The sequence below is a fragment of the Cydia pomonella genome, chromosome 2, assembly GCF_033807575.1.
Source record: "Cydia pomonella isolate Wapato2018A chromosome 2, ilCydPomo1, whole genome shotgun sequence".
NCBI lineage: Eukaryota > Metazoa > Arthropoda > Insecta > Lepidoptera > Tortricidae > Cydia > Cydia pomonella.
This window is the reverse complement of record NC_084704.1, coordinates 11,715,272-11,738,264: the sequence shown is the minus strand read 5'-3', so window position 1 is coordinate 11,738,264 and position 22,993 is coordinate 11,715,272. Positions and strand designations below refer to the sequence as shown.

The 22,993-nt window shown below is 39.8% G+C and overlaps 1 protein-coding gene across 4 annotated transcripts in view; it reads right to left on the bottom strand.

Moving 5' to 3' along the window:
* The window catches only part of LOC133534288 (zinc finger MYM-type protein 4), a 29,795-nt gene extending 10,765 nt beyond the window's left edge, over positions 1–19,030 (bottom strand). Inside the window, exons 1-12 of one of the 4 annotated variants that reach the window (XM_061873399.1) lie at positions 18,811–19,030; positions 17,954–18,276; positions 16,767–17,050; positions 14,858–15,008; positions 14,425–14,586; positions 13,377–13,511; positions 11,389–12,675; positions 10,995–11,271; positions 10,702–10,810; positions 10,466–10,589; positions 9,679–10,344; positions 8,417–8,584 (exon numbers count right to left, since the gene is read on the bottom strand). In XM_061873399.1, the coding sequence (XP_061729383.1) occupies positions 8,417–8,584; positions 9,679–10,344; positions 10,466–10,589; positions 10,702–10,810; positions 10,995–11,271; positions 11,389–12,675; positions 13,377–13,511; positions 14,425–14,586; positions 14,858–15,008; positions 16,767–17,050; positions 17,954–18,227 (3,637 nt within the window). In that variant the 5' untranslated portion in view covers positions 18,228–18,276; positions 18,811–19,030. Of the gene's footprint in view, positions 1–8,416; positions 8,588–9,678; positions 10,345–10,465; positions 10,590–10,701; positions 10,811–10,994; positions 11,272–11,388; positions 12,676–13,376; positions 13,512–14,424; positions 14,587–14,857; positions 15,009–16,766; positions 17,051–17,953; positions 18,277–18,810 lie in introns of all 4 variants that reach the window. The other 3 variants (XM_061873393.1, XM_061873405.1, XM_061873412.1) reach the window with 3 other exon arrangements.
* Positions 19,031–22,993: the final 3,963 nt, after the last annotated feature.

Sequence of the window (22,993 nt, the reverse complement as noted above, 5' to 3'; positions counted from 1 at the left end):
ACTGCTACTATTAAAAGTAGGTAGGTAGGTTAAATAGGTTACAACTGTAAGGATTATTATGTATAAGTAGTCTTTCTTTTAATTAAACATAGGTAAGTAATTCTATTTAAGTATAAGTATCTTTAAAAAAAACATCAATCGACTCTTATCTGTCACTAGTTCCAGTTTCAGAGTATAAAATCCAGGTACACAGCCACGGCTAGCCGGGTAGCCAGACAGTTCGAATACGGACTCAAAAAGTACGACTACTTTATATATGTAGTTTGGTAGAACAGTAAGAACTCACTATATGTGTCTCTTTTTCATGCGGTGAAATCTCCTCCACCCGGAAAGGGTAGCGACGCCCATTTTATCGACTCTCGAGCCGACTCCAATCTGATACTAATAGTAAGTAAGTACTTAGTAAAAGGACGGAAGTATTGTAAAGATACTACTTTTTAACCGACTACAAAAACTTTTTTTTTGTATATATGTTAAGTAAGATCTTCGTCATTTCTGAACCAATGTTGAAAATTAGTTATCGTTTGAAAGTGGGTATATAGTTCCAAGATGGTCCTATTTTTGACAAAACCACGAGGAATTAAGGGAACTCCCCAAATCTTATAGGCGTTTTTTAGTTTCATCAACAGACCAGGCATTGCCATTCAAAAAAGTGCTATTTGAAGAAGTGGAACTTCTGAACAGGACCAGAAAAGAACTCTTTAACGATGCGTATTTCACGCTAGACGATTTGTCTTCTTTGTTATGTTTGTAAAGAAGCTACTTGCTTAACGAGGTTTAAGGAATATTTGTGTAAAGGTCTAGCTTACATCATGGGTTCCATGAGGAATTGAGGCAACCTCTCAATTCTTGATGGAACGTAAAACTGTTTATTGACATAATTGTCGATAGGTATCCCAACTGCTCTAATTTACCCCACTTGACGGTACTTACATGAAAAAAAACTTCTCTTAAAAATAGGAAACCGACTTCAAACATAGGTATTAGAAAACAATACAAAAACTGTTATTGTATTTTCAGAAACCATACGGCAATAATGAGGATGCATCGACATAAGAAGAATCGAACATGGGCAAGATAAAGTTTAAGAAAAAAGCAAATATAATGTGTACTTGTGTGTAATCAAAGAAAGTTGAAAAATAAAGCATAATTAATGGCCATAGAATACAGAACCGATACACGAACATTAAGACTATTAAAAATAGACATATAGGTTGATCGTACTACTCGTACTAATGTATTTCTTTTGTTCAATTATATTATTGCATTAAAGTTAGATTCTCTAGGTATATATTATTCATAGGTTCTGTATTCTATACGAATTGTTTTAGTGTAATTATTGTACTAAATACCGTTGACCGCCTGTCAACAGTATTTATTTCTACATTACTATCACAGAAGATTTTAGGCCCTACAGTAGTTTTTGAATTAGTATTTACTAAGGACAAATATAGCGAAATGTGAGTTTTTACCTAAAATATCAATCTTTTGTGAACGTGGTGTAGAGTATATACCGCCTAAGACTGAAGTAGCTACGCGGGCAACGGGTTCAAAATAGAATCGTGTTCATGGTCGGCCCATGGTATTAATAATTAGGTACCCGTAGACCCGCTGGTGAACACTGTTTATGATAACACTTAAAATAAACCCCGTGGACCCACCAGGAGAACATATTGGAGAGACTAGAGATAATACACCGCTTTAAGGGCGGTCGCACTCGGCATTGACATCTGGCGTCTAGATGGCGGGTGGACCTCAGCGAATTTCAAAGAAATATTTATAAACATCCAATGACGTTCGGCTCGGACACCAGATCTTCAATCTCCTGATTCCTGTGGAGTCTCCAGGTTCCATCCTCTCCACGTGTGGGTCCTAGGATTTTTCGCGCTGCCAGACTCCGATGACTCAGACACGTAGTCCAGATGGGTGAGGATCGTGCAGCCTGGAGGGCGTACTCTGAAGTTCCAAATGGCCAAAGACCGTCTAGACTTCCTAGGTAGGTCCCGCTGGAGAGAAGAAATGCAAAAAGACCTTAATCTCGGCGCCGTCGACTAGATGGAAACGGTTTTGGACAGAGAAGCATGGCGGTCTTTGGTGTCGGAGGCCAAGATCCACTTCGGGTCGCTGCGCCACAGCAGTAAGTAAGTATTTATAAATATACTGTACCTTCTGTGTACCTAACCCAAAACGAGATATTTAAGAAAAAGTCCACCCGCCATTCTGACGTCAGGATTGCGGTTGGACCTATGAAATCTTGCATTATACCGCACTAAAAGTATGCAGTTATATGGTACAGTCGCCATCAGATATATCGGAGTGGCCGAGGTGCTCAAAGATATCTAAACACGCACTCTAACCTCTTGACAGTAGAGGCATGTTCAGATATTCGTGGGTACCTTGGCCGCTCCGATATATATGATGGTGACTGTACCTTCATTGTACCTCTGTAAATAGAAATACCTACTAAGCTCATGCACAATATAACTGCATACTCTTAGTGTGGTATAATGCAAGATTTACGACTTGATTGACTCGATTGACTGACGTCAGGTTGGCGGGTGAAACGTTTTGTAAAATATCTCGTTTTGGGGAAAGGTACACTGGTTTCTATTAAAGGTACACTGAGGTACACAGAAGGTACAATATGTTTATAAATATTTCTTTGAAATTCGCTGAGGTCCACCGCCATCCTGACGCTTACCATATATCTAAGGACCGACCTTAGGGGCAATAACCATAGAAATAGGATAGTATAGAACGACTGTCAAACTTCAAAAGTGTGACCAAAAATGAAATGCAAGTGTGTGCGTAAATTGTCTATGTGCGGACAAAAATAGTGATGTCATGTTACAACATATTAATAATCTATCGATGTTTAACTGCTTTATCGACTACTTTTTCAAATGTGTTTGTTTGTATAAAAAATGTAATAGGTATGAGTATTATTACTACTATTAGACCTTATTAGCGCCTTTAGTACCTTTAATTTTCTTTTACAGCGGACGCATAGTAAATAACAATACTGATAGTGATAACCGAGGCTACAGATACAGTCGTTACAGTCAGCATCAAAATGGTCAAATATATAGGTACACATGTGTCACAATGGTCAAATATATATTGTTACTTATTTTACAGTACATATGGAGCTACTTTACCGCACTAGTGCGATAATTAGCACATTACGTAACTATATCGAACATTTTAAGGGCCATATGTATTGTAATACATTTGCGAATAGTTAATTCGAAACTCGTGTCGACTTAAAATCGTATCGCCACTCATTGCGATTTTTTATTTTTCTCACCTGGTTTGGTGTTCTGGGACGTTTACTTACTTACTACTTACTCCGTTGGCTCAGCGACCCAAAATGAGACTTGGCCTCCGACACAAGACAGCGCCACTTTTCTCACAAGACAGCGCCAATTGTCGACTCGAAGCTCGCGCAGATCCGCCTCCACCATGTCGCTCCAGCGATACCTAGGGCGTCCGACAGGACGTCCTCCTGCTAGGCGACCCAGGTACGCTCTTTTTACGTTTTTTTCGTTTTTACTTGACTAAATTACTAACGTAGTCCGATCAAGCATTATGGAACGCGCCGCTGTCGGTAAAGCAGGTGACTCGCGTTGATAAAGCAGGTTTCTGTCGTATGCGGGTGTGAGTGGTGTAACATGTGCAATGTCGTTAACACAAACATGCTAAGTGTTAACAGTAGGCGCAAATAGTTGACTTACCAAAGAAAATTTGTATTTCGCGCCTTTTCCGCCTGACAAGTTGGGTTGGGTGTGTATACGCTGTCTTGTGTTTCCTTCTGTTGGCGGCAAAGCCGTGGAAAAGTGGTTAAAATGTAAGTAATGTGTTGGAAAGTGAAGTTTAAATTTATCACTGAACATGTGCACCTTCAAAAAAGGTATTATAACAATCGTTATTATTTTAAGTCGGTTATAAAGGTTATAATATCTTAATGATGTCTTGTGAACAACTAATTCCATACCTACTAATATACCGACAAGTTATCGATACAGTCATATGAACATTTTTTCAAGCCCTAGCGTAAAGTAACAGTTTAGGTTTTTACACAAAATATTCTAAATTATTGACTAATATCATGAAATATTAACACACAATTGAAGAAAAACTTATAATGAACTGTATAAATCACACTTACGCTTTTTACACGTTTTTATGCTGTTAATTTGATAAAATATCGTTACGAAAATTTCGCTACGATTATCATAATTACCTGTGAAATGAGTATATCCCTGGGTTTTTGGGCCCTGAAACACAACAATCCGGCACACAACATGACACCATCTTCACTAAATTACTTAATATTTATTTTTGATTTTGATTCTCGTATATTTTTAACGTTAAAAAATACGGCAATATGATTTTGGCCGCCTCGGCCGCCTTCGAATTCAAAAAATGGTTACGTTTTCTCATATGTAGTCTGCCTCTTTCACACTCGTGGCTTGTTCATATACGTGATGGCTTCCCTTTCGCACACTTCATCTGTCTGTCAAGCGAAGCGTATGACAAGTCTCTGGCAATAACGATAGTGCTAGTTCAGCTGTGTCATTCACAAATTCGAGCCAATCGTGCTGTCTTTTTTTTTTTTTTTTCTAGGGGGGAAAATGCATTCCGCATACCACCCGGGTGCGGGGGGCGACCCGAGTGGTTATGTGGGACTCCCGTCCAGGCTAATGAGGCCGACGGTATACCCACTAAAAACCCCCCATATGTCACCTCGCCGCCTTATTGGTGGGGTTACGGGAACGCTTGCGCACTCATCCGCGACCCCACCGGCGGCAGCCGCCCGCGAGCGGCTCCCTCGCAAATGCCCGAAGGCCCTTCACGCTAGGCGCGCCAGATGGTTCGACGCGCCTTCCTCCTCGGCCTCCGTCCTGCAGTGTAGCGGACCCCCCCGAGCCCGCCACAAGGAGGCCACGGGCGCCAGAAAAACTCCCAGCGCCCGGCGGCAGATGAGGTCCATGGTTCTGCCGTAAACCACAACTCGGCTGCAGAGGACAGGGAGAACGGCACACCGTAATACCGACACTCCTCTTCCTCTGCAGCCCCACCAACGCCGCTACTGCGGAACGGCCCCGCCAAGGTCGCAGGGGATAGGGAGAGTGGCGCATCGTGATACCATCACGCCTCTTCCCCTGCGATCCCACCTCGGCCGTCGAGGATAGGGAGAACGGCTCACCGCAATACCGACACTCCTCTTCCTCGACGGTCCACCTCCAGCGCGTCACAAGCGGGCTCACCAAGCCCACTTGGAGCGTCCTCCTCGGGCCAATCGTGCTGTCTAACGCAACTAGATGCGATCAATCGCGTGCATAATGCGAACTCATCAACCAATCACGTTGTGGTACTTGTGGCGTTAGACTGCACGATTGGCTCAAACTCGTGTGCGTAACACCGCTGTACTGGCCCCATTCTTATTGCCCGTAAGGCCCGTCCTCAGATATATTATGTCAATGACACAGTCGTGATTTTAAAAAATCACATCGCTTCTGCTACCAAATTGTTGAGCATAACGTTTTCCTATCCATAGGTTCCATCTGTCCAGTAGGATCCACCATCTCGATCCACAGATTGAAGAGATTGTTACTTAACTGATGGATCGAGATAATGAAACCTACTGAATAGAGCGGGTCGATTGGATATAACAAAGTACGCTTATATGAAACGCGGCTCCGGTGTGCGAGTGAGACAGTCAGGCCAATTTGAACTTGCATTTGACAGAAAACTGATTGTCTCCATCAAACGCTACCAGTTCCATTGCCGGCCTCTTCGCTGCCTTCTATAGTGGTTCAATCTTACCTTGCCTTGACTTTGACAGCGATTATAACAGCTATAATCATTAATGTGTTCATGGCCCTTAAGTCATGTCTAGTGACGGCGCCTTTAGGTGTTCTTGACGTTCAAAAGGTTAAGGGCGTTTGCTAGCTGGCGCTAGTGCACGGAGCGGGCAAGCACGCGCAGGTGCCTTTGTAAGTAAAAGCAGTCGCGCCAGTTAGCGTTGCTCATACTGTAAGCCGCACGCTCGCTCCATGCACACGCGCGACGTTGCGGACGCCCTATGCCCTAAACCTTACTTGAAAGTGTGAAGGTTACTCTGACAGCGGCTATATCAGCTATAATGTATTTATGACGCTTTGAGCATAGCTAGTTACGACGCCTTAAGGTATTCTTGGCGTTCAAAAGGTTAAGGGCGTTTGCTAGCTGGCGCGAGTGCACGGAGCGGGTGCACGCGCGCGGGTGCCTTTGTAGGTAAAATTCATCGCACGCGTCCGCGCCAGTTAGCGTCGCCAGTTACTGTTTTTCGTTAACCCGCTCCAGCTAGAAAACTAATCGCAAATGGTCCGAGATTGGCGCAATAACCATGCATTCCCTTATCTGGATCTGGATGCACCTATTCACCAATGCTTGCTTTAAAGTAACTTGTCGACTCGTCCTGATAATATTTGTGCGACCGTGAAGAAAATGTATGCCGTCAGTTATTTTTCAATTTATATGAAATAAAGGTGTTAAATGTATTCAAAAGTTTTTATTTCATATGTATATATAATGGAACGCTACTATCTTAGCTTGGCAAGCAGTTAAGAGTCGCTGATACTTGTAATGTATTCACTGCGTTAATTTTAGGTTTAAGATTCTTTATTCTCACTAAGAATTTGACAATTCACTTACATGAGAACTTAAAACTACACAATTTAATCCTGCTTCATATGGCAAACGAAGGGAACGTTGCTTTGAACCGCGACGCAATCTCAAATGTTTCACTTTTACACAATTTTCCTGCAGAGAGACAAAACAAAGTATGTACATAGTACCTTTTTACGATTTATTTTATCGTAACATATAAACTTAGATTTATTTTCTTGCTGCTAATTATGGTACTCCAACTACTCCATAAGTACATTTACTTACCTACTTATTGCTTAGGAATCTTATTTCATGTTTAATAATAAGTTTATATAACGTTTCTAGCGGGACTTAACGCGAACTTTAAAAAATATAATGCTTTTTCTACCTTTATCACTCGAATATGTAAGAGCAAGAGAGATAAATAGACGAAACTTACTAGTTCAAGGTAACCACTCGTTTTATTGTCAAAGTTCCGAATTAAACAAACTTATTCTTCGGTGACATTTTTTAGCGTTTATAAGCGACTATACGGATCCAGCATTTGCCGCTCATTCGGTTCTCCTATTGCACGCAAGATGTCAGTACTAGAGAGGATTTGAAAATTCATAATTAAGTAGTTGAGTGCCATTTATTGAGCGGTAATAATTTAAAAAAATATATAAATTACTTTTTCATTATATTTCAGGCATGCAAAGTGATGTAAATGGTTACAAAAGTAACTCTATATAAATGACATTTTTTAGTTCCAGTTTACGCCGCAGCGCATGATCAAAATTATTAATATCATCTTCCCTGGACACTTTCGGTCTTTGGTGTCATATAAGTAATTAATGCTTAATTGAATACCTTCCAAATAGGATATGACTCAAATGTATATACCAATAGTAAAAATTACCCAAACTGCTACCAAGGCTCCATCTAGTGCCAGGTAGAACAAACAAAGCGGCATTTACCACAATTAATTAACGAAAAAACTCGTTTTATTACCGCCCCTGCAAGCATTTGAGTGCAAGTATATATATATTAAAATACCTTATAAAAATGTATTTTAAATAATATATATGGCTTGAGTATACAAGCAAGTTTCAGTGTTTAATAGCAGTATTTTTACTTCAAGCATATGTTATATCAACTAATTCCAGCCCTGTACGTACTTAAACGTAAGTAGTGGTAAACAGAAATCTAGAATTTCTCATATTCTTTCATACAAAACACCTAACAACCGGCTACATAACTAGTACTTTGTAAAACAACAGTTTATATTGGCCACTCTTTTTTTTAAATTGCTCAGTCCCTGCATGTTATCCAAAGTTGGTGTCATACAATAAAATAACGCTAAGAGTAAACCCTTTCAAACGAGATATGTCTCAACAGTATACATCCATGGGACAAATTGCCCATTCTCCTTTATCAAACAATAACATTTAGCGAACGCTTTACCAGTGACAGACGGTTTGGTCCAACCGACCCTTAGCGCTCATTTAGACGGCGCGCGAACTCGCATGCGTAGTTAAATTGCTGACTATTGAAGCTTCATTCAATACAGCCCGCCGATCAAATACCGCAATGTAATGAAACTCGCTTGAGAGTTCTCGCACCGTCTAAATGAGCCCATCATGACTTACCAGACAAGCCAGATTGCCAGCTCTGCGTGACTGTATTTGGCCGTCATGGCGGACTCGAAGTCGCTGATCCTCGTACTCGTTGACCGCCATTAGCAAATCCTCGCTACGCGTTGTTACAAAACTTCGTAACTTACCAGGCATGCCAGGATGCGAGCTCGGCGTGATTGTGTTGGCCGTCATGGCAGACTCGAGGTCGACAGGCTGATCTTCATACTCGGTGGCCATTTTTAGAGCCATCTGCAGCATGTCCTCGCCGAATGCGTTGTTGCCGTCCATTCCGGCCACTGGGCTGAAGCCTTCCTCTGCTGAAAAAGACATTTGAGTTAAACATAAACTTCCACGCGATTAAGTCCCGGTTTAGTTAATTATAATGGGTAAATATTGCGCAACTTTCAATTAATATTAAGCGTAAGATGGTATATATATATAAAGGTCATTTCATGTATATAAGTTTCAATTATTCATAATATATGGAGTAGCATCAAGTGTTTGTGCTTTTTAGGGTTCCGTAGTAAACTAGGAACTCTTATAGTTTCGCCATGTCCGTCTGTCTGTCCGAGGCTTTGCTCCGTGGTCGTTAGTGCTAGAAAGCTGAAATTCGGCATGGATATATAAATCAATAAAGCCGACAAAGTCGTAGAATAAAATCTAAAATTTTTATTTTTTTAGGTTACCCCTACACGTAAAGTGGGGTTGAATTTATTTTTTTTGCTTCAACCCTACAGTGTGGGATATCTATTAATTACTTATTTATTATTTATACTTTTACTTTAGACCTCATTATGTTACTAAGTTAATTAATTTTGAACTCCCACATTATCCTTATTAAGTATCATTTGTATTCGCTTTGCTCACATATGTGGTTGCAATAGTGCGTAATCTTAGTTTAGTATTATGTTTATGTCACTACCTGTGAGTTCCTATAATTGGCTTCCTGTATCTACTATATTTTTCTCTGTTAATGTCACAGCTGTTGGATCTCCAAATAAATAAATAAATAAATTAAAATAAAACTAATAGGGGTCTTCAACAAACAGAATTCCCCTTCATAGTAAAAAACGTACAGTTCATCCCTTGGTTAATAATCTACTATACTTTAAACTCTAGTTTAGCTTATTGTGACTGAAGAGTAACTACGGAACCCTACTCTGAGCATGGCAGGACATGCTCTTGGCAGATTTTTAATTTTTGAACTAAAATTGTAGTGCTTAAAAAATAAATGCTACTTACTCTTTGAAGGCACTGAAAGGTTATCATTATACATTAACCAGTACATAGGTATATGTTAGCTTACAGTTCAAACTTTCATTTATTATGTAAACAACAATTCAAAGCTGACCAGGGTTAGGGAGATACCATCATAAATATACGCATACAGATAGGAAAACTTTCTCACCATTATCATCATCAGTATCAGAGTCGCTTTGGTCCTTCTTCTTGTCCCCCGCGACCATCTCCGCCATCATCAGCAGCTCCGCCTCGAACGGATCCGTCGGCATCTTATCATGGATCTTGTTGATCTCCTTCATGATCCCCTTCGCAGAGTTCCGGGTCGTCGGTATGAACACCGGGGTCGGGATCGGTATCGGAATCGGTACCGGGACAGGGAACGGTAGCGACCACATGGCGCAAGGAACGGGGACGTATATTGGCACCGGGACCGGTATCAGAACGCGCCGCTCCAAGCTCGGGTCGGTCTGGCATTCTTTAGTGCACGGATGCGGACGGCAAGAGACTCCCTTCGAGATCATCATGGGTTTCGACATAGTCGCCTTATTGGCTACTTCTCTGGGGGGCAAAGTTTTGACTATGACGTGATTGTATATTTTAGGGGGCGGGGGCGGCGGCGGTGTGGGGGGCTTGGGAGGGGGCGGCGGGGTCTTGGGGGCGGCCGGGGGCTCGGGCTCGGGCGGCGGCGGGGCCGGCGCCTGCACCTGCAGCCGCTTGGCCTTGGCGCGCGTCATGGAGGTCATGGCCGGCAGCAGCGGCGGCGGCGCGGCCAGCGACTGCACGTTGGAGATCACCGGCAGGCCGGACGACCGCGTCTGCGTCTTTGCTGCGGCTGGACAGAAAAATTATAATTGAACGTCAGAGCGCGTTGCGAGATTGCAGTAAGAACCCAATTAGAAATGTGAATGTGTTGAACCCAATTAGTGTAGAAATGCGGGTGAAAAATAACCTACTTTTACCGTTGTTTTTATGGCCTGTGCCGGAGTACGTCCGCCTGGGGACGCCCGTGGGCACCGCCTTTTGTTGGTCCATCGATTCTCCCGACATTAGGGGCGGCGTATGTTTTGAGTATTGACCCTAGAAAAAATAAGATAATATGACATGGGAATTAGGTTTTAGTTGCAAGATTTTTTAATTGATTAGGTATTTAAGAAGATACGCGACATCAAAATCTAATTACGTGTTTTACCTGGAATGCCATGACGCATTGATACGTGCAGAAGTTCCTAACTGTTGCATCCGACATCGTCAAGTGGTACTGTGCCAGAGACGTTCGCTTGCACATATCACATTTTATTCTGAAAAGAAAATGTCTCTTTACCGAGTCCTACTTCATAATACGAAACATATTTTAGGAATTTTCTCATATACCTTGTTGTGTTGGTACAGCCAAGGTATTGAGTATCTTTGCCCATGCCAATATTTAATACCTTGACTGTACCAGTGTGATAGGGCCAGAAAACTTAAATTTCTAGTGCTCACCTCCTTGACGACACTGCGTTTACGGAGACCTGGTAGAGATTCAAGCAGTTGAGCGAGCACATCATAACGACCTGCCCCGAGCTCTGCACTCGCCGTATCATGTCGAAGTTGTACTTCTTCACTTTGCACCAGTTGCACGGCACGATGTGTCGGGAGTTGCTGATGTACACGTTCATGCACGACTTGGAGCAGAAGCAGTCGGGGGATTGTGTTTCGTAGATGGTGAAGCAGTTTGAGGATTTGCGCTCGAAGTATTTCTTGCACCATCGGCATTGGTCTGAGGAATACATGATCAATTTTATGTAACAAATTCAACTACACTCATACACACACTTAGTTCAAATCAAAAGCTTATTTGTACAAAACTGTTTTATCAAGACTAAATGCAAATTACCTGGAAATATGTTATTGACGAATTTGAAAGCAGCAAAACATGGATCGGAGCAAAGCCTTTGTACGATATTCTCACTCACTTCGACCTCTATTGTCGTCCCTTTCTCCAGAGAGCAGACGGCGCACTTCGCCCACACGGGCTGCGGTAGCGGGCTCTTGCTCATCTGATCGAACTTCTCCATACAGATCTGAGTACAAAAGTCTTTGAACTGGCCCTTATCTCCTACTGGCGCTAGGAAGCCTTGGTGACCGACTGATATATCTCTTTGACAATAACAACATATCTTCAGGCCCTTTTTAAACTCTTCCAAGCACCCAGAGTTACAGAACTGTCGGATATCATACCCGAATCTTACACAGTATTTTCCTAAACTAGTGTGCGTGACGGTGTTTTTGCAGTTAGCGCAACGAGCCCCTATCTTGTTCTGATACCTTCCCAGACACACCTCATTGCAGAAGTCCATGGTTTCCCACGTCAGAGTTTTATCACTTTCTAAGTCTAGTTGTAGATTGCACTGAAAGCATTTCCTGATGAATGTCCTTTCTCTCTCTTCCCTGGCCGCCTGTACCATGGCCGGCGTCTTGGGCTGTAGTTTGTACGCCTCGTCCAAATATTTGTCTGTTGCATTGCTTATCACTTTTAATTTGAGGAGAGGAGGATTTGATACACTTGCCGCTTGCGCAGCCGCTTTGCGAGTGACTCGTTTCTTTTTTATGTGGAACCTGCCATTTTCTCTACTATTCAATTCCTTGATGCATGTTTGTTCGCACACAGCAACGGGCTCGCCGTATAGTTTGAATGCATACGAGCATGGTTTAGTTTCTTTACAGACTAGACACTCGGCTTCCGATGGAGTTACTTCATCAATGGCCATCCGCCGGCGTTTGAAAACATATTTTTCCTTTTCATCTGCCATCATACTGTGTAAACAGGTAAGAGAGCAGTAATTCGTGTGTTCGCCATCATAGTTGTAATAGAAGTAGCAGAGTTTACTTTCCTCGCATTCTGAGCAGGTGAGTGTTTTGGGCGTTATTTCCTCCACGGTGTATTTCTTAGAACAGACATTGTACTGGCCGGGGTGGACCTCCTGGAAGGCGGTGAGACAGGCCTCGGTGCAGATGTACTTGTAGTCGCCGTCCTTGTCGACGTACCGGTAGGTGCAGGCCTTACTTTGGGCGCACTGCACGCAAGTGCCGTCAAATTGACTAATTTCCTGAATGTTGTTGGGAACCAAGTTCTCGTCATCAGCTTCGGGCGCCTCGTCATGTTCGTTTTCAGTCTCTTTATCTGTAATATTATAATAAAAAGGAAGATGATTACCTAGTTTTCACTGGAGATTAATGCTGGGTAATGGTGAGCTAGTTTACAGGTAACCCTAACCCACTAGCTTCAAAATTACTGGATAAGACTAAAACTGTACATAGACTTAAAAGGAAGCACATTGTGCAAAATTAATGTTTGGTTAAATGAGACGATGGTCTCCAAAACCCCAATGTCAATTCCTACATACATCAAAACTGATTATAGTCGTTACCGACTGACGGCAGTTCCAAACAGAAAAAAAAAAAAGTTTACAGGTAAAAATTACATAGATATAGTGCATCCGTTTTCGTGTTAATCGACCATGATGTAGTATAAATTTATATTTATTATACACCAATATTAATAAATACACATAGTTGTCATCAGTTGGATACCTCTCCAAATTAGCAAAAATTGCTAAGTTGGAGAGGTCCAAATAAACTTAACACAACTTTATTTAAAGACATTGGAAGATCAATTGGAGAGCGGTTTACGTGCAGAGGGCCTAGTCAAGATGACAATCGTACATCGACAAACGAAAAGAAAAAAGGAATCAGTATGACAGATGCTACAAAAAGTCATGTGACTATTTCCATACATTATTTAAGTTCCGATTGGCGTTTTCTAACTCCGATTGTCATCTTGGCTAGGCCCCCAGATGTTATGAAATAACAGGGAATGTTTACCGCCGACATGGTCGTCCGTCGGAGCATCCGCACGAGTGGGTGCGTCGCCCACGGACTCCGAAGGCGCCTCTGCATCTTCGTCCGCATCGTTTTCCGCGTCATGCTCCGTCTTGGGCACTGTCTCTGCTTCAGCAGCTGTTCAGACAATATTACATTATTGCAGAGGCCGGGAAAGCGCAATTCGTGGATGAGTTTCGATTTTGTCAAAGAAGACGAATCCACGAATTGCTGTTCCTGCCGAGGCATTATATAGTGCTTTTCTCCAAATATGTCAGGAAATCAGGTAAAATAATCATAATTTAAGCTTCAACCAGCACTCAAATCGAACCTTCACATCGAAAACGTCAAAAACAAATTCCCTCTTTAATTATTTTTTAAAAGTTAAAGGCACAACTATTCAGCCATTCATTACCATTCAATATTCGCTCATTCAATATAATTGTGCAATATAAGCTGTACTTGCACGCATGAGATCCTTAAAAAAAATATTAAAGTTATAAGTCTTTGATTTTATTAAGCAGTATACGACGGTCTTACACCATTCTATCCTATAGCTTGAAATGATGCTGACCGCGTCGTGTAGACGCAGCCCGCGGCTATATTCATTGGCTTTATGCGTTTTTCTTAGTGGATACATGTTTTTAAAAAGTAAAAAACAATACAGTAATAATTTCCCGTCCGCTAAAACACGACAATAATGGTTTGAATTTTTTTAATTTGAGTTTGACCATAACGAAGAACTTCCCGTACTATTTTTGCTACAATAAGGTGAATTTCCGAGCATATTGGAGAAAAAGTTTATAATAATTGTGAGTACTCAATGAAAGCTAAGAAACATTGACATGAGGATATCAATGCTCCTTTCTGTATAATGTCATCATTCTTTGTCGTGCGCCCTATATGCAAATCTTCATGGCTTACGAGTTGCCAAAGTTGCTTGTTGTCTTTCAGTCATCAAATCTACATTAGCTATAATTTCCAACTAGTGTAACATATTTATTTAATAAAATAAATGTATGATGTAAAATTGTATAATCAAGACACAAACCTTCAGCTTGTTTTTTCTTCTCAGCCAACACTTTTTCTGCTTCTGCCTTGTCAGCTTCTGAGATCTCCCGCTCAGTGTCAGGTAACAGCATAATTTCCTCGTCAGCTCCAGGTTCCTCTGCTAATTCGGAAACACTTCCACTATCATCTAAGGGGGTTTCTTCTGTGAAATTTTAGAAAAAAGGTATGTGACAGTAGTTATCTTTAGACATACTCCTGTTTTACTTATTTAAATTAAATTTAAAGAGATAAAGTGAAATACTGTAGCAAGTGAGACCAGATACTTAACAGAAAGAAGTATTAAGGCAGTAAGTAGCCTACTCCTAATTATTGATTGTTACCAATTGACAGTTATTGCATTCCCTATAGCTATACATTTATCAAGTTGAGTTATAAATATTACATTTTTTTTTAATGATAAGTGTTCAGTTTACCAGTGTGATCATCATCATGTGCTGGAACACTGTCTGCATTGTGGTCATCGTCATCATCATCCAAGTTGACTTCCCCGCTTGGTTTAGCTGTGGATGTTTCTGTAGTGCTGTCACTTTTGTCCTTCAGTAGGGCATCAAAGGGGTCCAATGCCTGGAGAAAAAATTAGAAGTGACCAATATATTCTATAAATGATAGATTCTTTTAATGAAAATGTCCTTACAGTTCTAGTTTAATCTAGTGTCATTTTATGGCAACACAACTACAAAAAGGTTTTTTTTAATCGAGTTTACCCCAGAATGATCCAGAATCAATACTATTGAAGGACTTAAGCCCGTCAGAGATGGAGCGATAATATACATTTGTGTGCAATACATATAATAGCATGACATAAGAAAATGAAAATTAGCGAAAACTATACCTTTTTTAGGGTTCCGTAGCCAAATGGCAAAAAACGGAACCCTTATAGATTTGTCATGTTCGTCTGTCTGTCCGATTATTTTATTAAATAGTCCTAAGAGAGCTACGAGCGGTCGGGTTGAGCTGGAGCGAGGCCAGAAGGCGAGCTGAAGATAGGAAGGGGTGGCGCGAGCTTGTGAAGGCCCTTTGCACCTCTGGGGTGCTTTAGGACGACAACAACAACATACCTTTTTTTTATAATTATTCTGTATTACTTTACCTCTCCTCCTTGTTTTAAAAATAACTGTAACCTTTACTCAAATAATATTGGAAGTTAAAAAAATATACCATGAAAACCCTACGAAAAAAATACAATTGTGTACTATAATTGTATGTAGGTATGACACTTTATTGCACAAAACACTTTATTAACATAAAACGACAAAACAAAAAAAATAAATGTTCAGTTCAGTTCCAATGGGGTCACCACTCTGACTTCTTCGCTCTAGGGTTGTCAAACCAAGACTGGCAAGTCTTCTTCGCTCTAGGGTTGTCAAACCAAGACTGGCAAGCCTATGGTTGTATGGTTTGTTACATTAGTTATATAGTCCATATACCAACTTGGTTGCCCTGCGTTGCACCTTTTCAAGTAAAGTAATATCCTTCTGAAAGTATGGACTCCAAATTTGGCAAGCATATTCAAGAGGAAACCTTATGTACATCTTATATTGTTTTAGGAACAGTTCTTTATCAATTGTCTTAAAGGTCTTTCGTATAAGGTATACTAGTGAGTTGGCTCTTTTTGTTATTAATATAATATGTATACCAAATTGCTATGGCAGTGTAGCAAAACAAATTTTAACTTGTTGTTGTTAAATTTTAATTTTAAGTTGTTCTTGCAATTAACTCCTCTTACGTCTTTTTACAAACATTAAAGAGCCCGTCTTAGCTAACTCTGCATCGACTTAGCTACTTCACGTTAAGATTAACTGCCCAACCTGATGCGCGACGCGGGCCACTCCCAAAAGCTGCCCCTGCTATGTCATCCAGAAAGAAAAAACTTCTCTACATATAAGATGGTCAAGTAATGCAGATAAATTATAAAAAAAAGATTCAATACATATAATTTATTTAAAGTTATGGTTTTCCCCTAATTTTCTTATTGACTGCTATTATATTGCACACAACTGTACCAAAAGATATACAGAGTCAACACACAAAGCTATAATATATATTTTGGTATCTTACAATATCTTATAGCAAGGCATCTTAATAATACCTAGGATATATAGATCGGTATAAGACAATATATTTTGTCTCTCGCACAAAGTAGGTGCTTAGCTATACTATTAGATATCTGCCCATATATTACAGTATATTAATATATATTATAACTGTCTGTGACCAGTTTCATAATTTCCTATAAGTTTAATGCCTTTTCATTCAAGAATATTTAATCTCACCTTAGATTTCATCTTAGTATGTCTGAATTTAGATTAATTAGGTATTTACCTTTGTATGATCTTCCTGAGGCTCATCCTGAACATTAGGTGCTGTCTCAAACTCAGGTTTACCCACATCATCATCCTTTTTCTCCACATGGGTTGTCTCCTGAGTCTGGCTAGTGGCTTCTGAATCTTGGCTAGTTTCTCGTAGCTCAGAGCTGGTTTCCTGGACTGATTCATGTGCAGAGTCTTGACTAGCAGATTCTTGGCTGTTTGATTCTTCTGGAGCTTCTATTTTCTGCGGTGGATCATCTACCGTTTCTGCACCCTCTGCATCTTCTAATTTAATTGCTGGAATAGTAAGATATTCTATGAGAAACAAGTAACCTTGTTTCTGAGTGTTGAGAAAATTATTATGGCTTATGCAACTTCATAAAAGTATGGTTGAGCTAGTTGCCGCAGCAAAGAAGAATGCTGGAAATAATGTGTAAATAGACGGGTCCACACAGAGCGCGCATAAGCGCGAGGCAAAAACCTCGCGCACAAAACAGCCAGTGTAAACGTGCCTCGGCTGAGGCAGCGCGCACGTTTGGCTCGCCCGAGCTCCCTGCCTAATGAAATATTGAACACCTATGTATATATATTATATGCTTGTTTAATGGAAATAAACAATTATTCATTTATTTTAGTATTTGTCCCTGACCCTGAGTGCATCTTTCTAATTACAACCCCAATAAAATATTTATATAACAGCTGTGTGGCTGCTATTGTACCAAATAAAATTAATATTAAATAATTTAATTTCCCAGATATTAAAATGACAGTTTCTTTTTTGTATGTCAAAGAAGAAACTTCTTTGTTTCCTCATGACAGGGTCACAACCATATTAGGTAATTTTTTATGCACTAATAATAGAGTTGTGTACAAAGAATTTTAGTAATTTAGACCCTTCCTTTAACAATATCTGTGCTAAAAAATATCTGAACACACACTCTAGCATGTACAATAAAGGCGTATTCAGATATTAGTCAGCACCTTGGCCACCCCAATGTATCTGATGGCAACTGTACAATATCAACAAATCATTGTTACTTTGTTACATTGATTTTCAACTACTAGATCTTATAAGACTAACCATTACTAACAAGCATACAATAGGTAAGCATAAGCATAACAAGCAAGAATAGATTAAAGTTTTAAGAACGGGATATGATATTATAAACTACATAAATAGTGATAATTTTGATTACATACCATTTTGATCACTAACACTTTCATGTTCCACATGGTTCTGGAGCCCACTATCACCATCTTTATCACTCACAGAATCACCATTACTATCAGTTGCTTTGCCTACATCACTAACTTTTGCTTTATCACTATTATTGGTATCAGTGTTTTTGTTATCACTTTCTTGGGGTTCTCCAGACTTTTTGGGAAGTGTTTCATCTTCTGCAGAGATCTTGTCCCCAGATGCTTCACTCACAGCCTCCATAGAGTTTTCAGGAATGCTTTCTTTCTCTTCCATATTACCAACAATCTAGTTGGATTTGGGTCAATTAGAGGGTCGAATACATCTGAAAATGAACAAAATGCATCTTTTAAAATGCCTTAGTAAGACGCCGCACCCGGCGGAAAGTTTCGAGGTTAGAATGAAATTGGGCTGGCGGTAAAGATAATTAAATAAGAAGGAATACACCTTACATCAGCTTATTGCTTTGTAAATTGGCAAGTTTGCTCAATAGAACAAGATTTTTGGGCACGGTCATTTCAATTACAGCGGTAATTACAAGTCAAATGACGCCAATCCCAACCAATGCCATATTAGCCCGCGCTTATTCCCTTTTTGACTTTTTAAACTAACAGTGGAGACTGTAGGCCTAAAAATACAATAATCTTCTTATCAACTATAACTAAACGTGAATTCTGAAGTATTTGTCTAATATCTACTAGGATGTCGCGACAAGTTTCTTTGTAACAAGTGGAAAAAAACGGCAGAACAGGTAAATTCTTTTGACGAGACATTAAGCGACAGTGTCAACTATTGAGGTTTTAGAATATAACGCATATTTTTCTTCATGCAACCATTTCAATATGTGAATACAACTTGCCTGTATTGTTGTTTCACACAAAATTCCTTGAAAGCACAACAAACGACACCATTTTGGAATCGACTTGCATGCGATTTGTTGCGGATGTGTACACCGCACTAACAATTTCTTATTTCCTCAAAGATTCCTGTTAAGGTGAAACGTGATAAATGGATGAATTAAATAAATTTAAAAACTATTATTATAAATTATACATTTGCAACATTATCCTGCAAAGAGCAGATTAAATAAAAAGTAATCAATGCAGAACCTAAATATTATCTTTATGTTGGTAGTAAGTGACGCTTCATGCAACTGAATCAGTTTTAGTTAAAGGTAATAACGCCTGAATGTTTTAATGCAACAAAATATATAAAGCTGTGACACACAAGGCCCAACGTTATCTGGGCTATAACCACGAGAATCGAAGTTCGCAAATTCGGGCATTTTTCTGTCACTCTAAATCTCTAAATTCGCCTTCATTGGGGTAAAAAAGAAAGATCCCCGCAATATGCGAATTTCGGTATTCTTTCGCGCTAGGCTCCTTGTTTTCTTTGACGGCGCAGTCAACCAGTATTACTTCTCTATCCTCGGTTTAGTAAAAATGCCATTTTTCTAAATAGGACAACCATTCTGTTGACAAGATCAACTTCAAATCAAGTCTTATCCATTTTGATGGTTCATTTGCTGTGTATATGTCTGTTAAAATGCGCAAGGTGAATTTTTAGGGATATGGACTACATGTTATTGTCGATAAGCGCTACATAGCGGAACGGAATAGCGATTAATTGAAGTTTCGATAACTCTTCAAGTGGCGTATGTCGTTTTTGAGTTATTGGAACTTTGATTTAATTAAATAAATCAAGTTTGAAATTTAAATGACATAATCTGTCGGGAATCGACGGCCTACCAGCCTACCACTCCAAGGGTCAAGTGGCATATGTCGTTTTCGAGTTATTGGAATTATGATTTATTTAAATTAATCAAATTTGTAATTTAAATGGCATAATCGGTCGGAAGTCGACGGCCTACCAGGGATAATATATCTTCGCTAGTCTGTTAAAAAAAACTACTAAAATATGTTTTGCGCAAGTAGCCATTAGCATATCTATGATGTTTTTTTAGTGAAGATATCAAAGCTTCAATTAATCACTATTCCATTCCGCTGTGTAGCTCTTATCGATATATAATATGAGTAAAATCGACAAGTCCACATCCCTAAAAACCCACGCATACTTACACATTTTTACACACATATACAAAGCAGTTTAACCACCAAAATGGCTACGGATTGAATATTCAAAATTGTATTGAGAACAGTCAACGTGGAGTCCTTGATTCATTCAACCATGTATATAATATTCTTAAAGATGGAGCTTATGAAATGAAATGAAAATCTTTATTTCAAGCAAATAGTTGCTCATAAATAAATACCTTAAAACTAATATGCATATTATAACAATAAATCTTAAAACTAAACACTTATGGTTGCGATGCATTACGCAATCCCGCAACGCAATGTCAGGGAGCCGGCCGGCCTGTCGCCGTAGCCGTGTGGTTACAGTATAAAAGTGTGAGTGTGCGTGTGTACACACACGCACTTTTTATATACGATTAACAATGAGTGACTCAAAGTTGTGGCTATATCGCTAGTCATATCGATGAACTATCAGCATTTTTTACAATTTTAATTTTACTTGAAAGGATTTCAACTACCGAAAATGAACAGATAACCATTATAACCCAACTTTATATATTATTATCAATTATCAACCAGTATGATTTTGTGAGTTCGATATTACAATAATCAACGGCGGAAATCCATGGGACACCGGCCAAAACCAACTAAAATGAATGTCTTCCGCAATAATTTAGTTATTCTATTATATGATAAAGTATTCATCATCCCTTAGCATTTCTATGATGTAAATATTGATTAAAGATATCGAAGCTCGCAAATTGCGGAGATCTTTCTCTTTTACTCTCACTAAGACGTATTTAGAGTCAAAGAGTATAATGCTTGTAATTGACGAACTTCTATTTTGGCGGTAGGCCCCCAGACAACGTTGAAGTGCCAATTAATCCACACTTTATCAGGCCTGATATCAGACCCGATTTCGGGCCCGAGAAAGATTATTTTTCCGTTTCACCAAATATCAGCACATAGTTTACGTTTACGTTTGGAATGTAAAAAAACGGTTCATATGCAATAATATCAAACATTAAACATTTTTGGCAATCACCACCATTTTCTTACCATCAGTAGGGCCGTATACTTGTTTCCCACAGTATATATAAAAAAATTAGAGACAAAGTATTTTTTACATTTCAAATATTGTTAACGATGTGCTGATATTCCGTGAAACGAAAACGATTATCAGGCCCGATATCGGGAAGTGTGGATGTCATTGGCGCTTACAGCCTCGCGATGAGCGAAACGAGAAAACAAAAAGCCGTGCACAAGCCGATCGAGCACGGCTTTGGTAGGGCCATTTTTTTCGGCTAAAGCGCCAATTACATCCACCCTTCCCGATTTCAGACCCGAAGTCAGTCTCGATTTCAGGACGAATATCAGCACATCGTTAACAATATTTGAAATGTAAAAAATACTTTGACTCTAAACTTCTAATTAACATGCCAATCGTTTACGATACGACAACGAAACACTATCTGTCTCTCTATCGCACTAATATGCGCAAACGACTGGCATCGTGGCTAGGCAACATGGGTGCGTAGCCAACATGCCAATCTTATCGATACGACAACGAAACACTATCTCTCTCTCTATCGTGCTAATATGTGCAGACGATTGGCTTCTTGGCTAGGCAGCATGGGTGCGTAGCCAATATGCAAATCGTTTACGCTACGAAAACGAAACGCTATCTGTCTCTCTATAGCACTAATATGCGCAAACGATTGGCATGTTGGCTTGGCACCCTCGGTGCGTAGCCAACATGGCAATCGTTTACGCTACGACAACGAAACGCTCTCACGAAAGATACAGATCATCACATCACATACACTATCTGTCTCTCTATAGCACTAATATGCGTAAACGATTGGCATGTTGGCTATGCACCCATGCTGCCTAGCTAAGTTGTCAATCGTTTGCGCATATGAGTGCGATAAAGAGACAGACAGTGTTTCGTTGTCGTATCATAAATTATTGGCATGTTGGCTACGCACCTATGGCGCCTAGCCAAGGTGCCAATCGTTTGTGCATATTAGTGCGATAGAGAGCACGTTTCGTTATCGTAGCGTAAATGATTGGCATGTTGGCTTACGTACCCAGGATGTTAAGCCAACATGTCAATCGTTTGCGCATATTAGTGCTATAGAGAGACAGATAGCGTTTCGTTGTCGTAGAATAAAGTACCCCTAACGGAGTTATAATGAGTAGAATTGCCGTTCTGATGACCAACTCCCGACTCAATCATGAGACCCTGGACCTCATCTAGATCGATGGTGCTCGTCAGGGCAAATCTATTGAGCCAAAACACGATGTAGTTATGATGAGTAGATTAGGAGTTCTGGTGACCATCTCCTGACTTCATCATGAGAACCTGGACTTCATCCGGGTCAAAAATAATAATGCAAACCCTAACGTAATTTCAAGTAACACTGAAAATCTATCAATACGCGAGAGTCGGTTGTTAAACATAGTGTAAAAATTGTACTTGTATTAAGATTTTCTAATCGCAGTATAAGCACTTCTATAATCGCAGTATAAGGAATTCCGTAGCTGGTTACGAACGCAACGAACGCCTGACAATCGAGCACTGGATGTAGGTACGTCTTTTTACTATGAAGGGGAAACTTTTTACGATAGTTCAAAAACAGCTAAACTGATCATATCCGCTATAGTTTTCATTTAATGTCTTTCTTAAGCTCTACTTCCACGATTTTTTTCTTTTTTTTTGACCTATGGTTCAAAAGTTAGAGGGACACACATTTTTTTTTTCTTTTGGAGCGATTATCTCCGAATATATTCACTTTAATCAAAAACCTTAGCAACGATTTCCCACACAGTAGGATTGTAGCAAAAAAAAAAAAATCACCCCCACTTTACGTGTAGGGGAGACCCTAAAAAAAATTAAATTTGTAGATTTTATTGTACGACTTTTTCGGCTTTATTGATTTATATATCCATGCCAAATTACAGCTTTCTAGCACTAACGACCACGTAGCAAAGCCTCAGAGACAG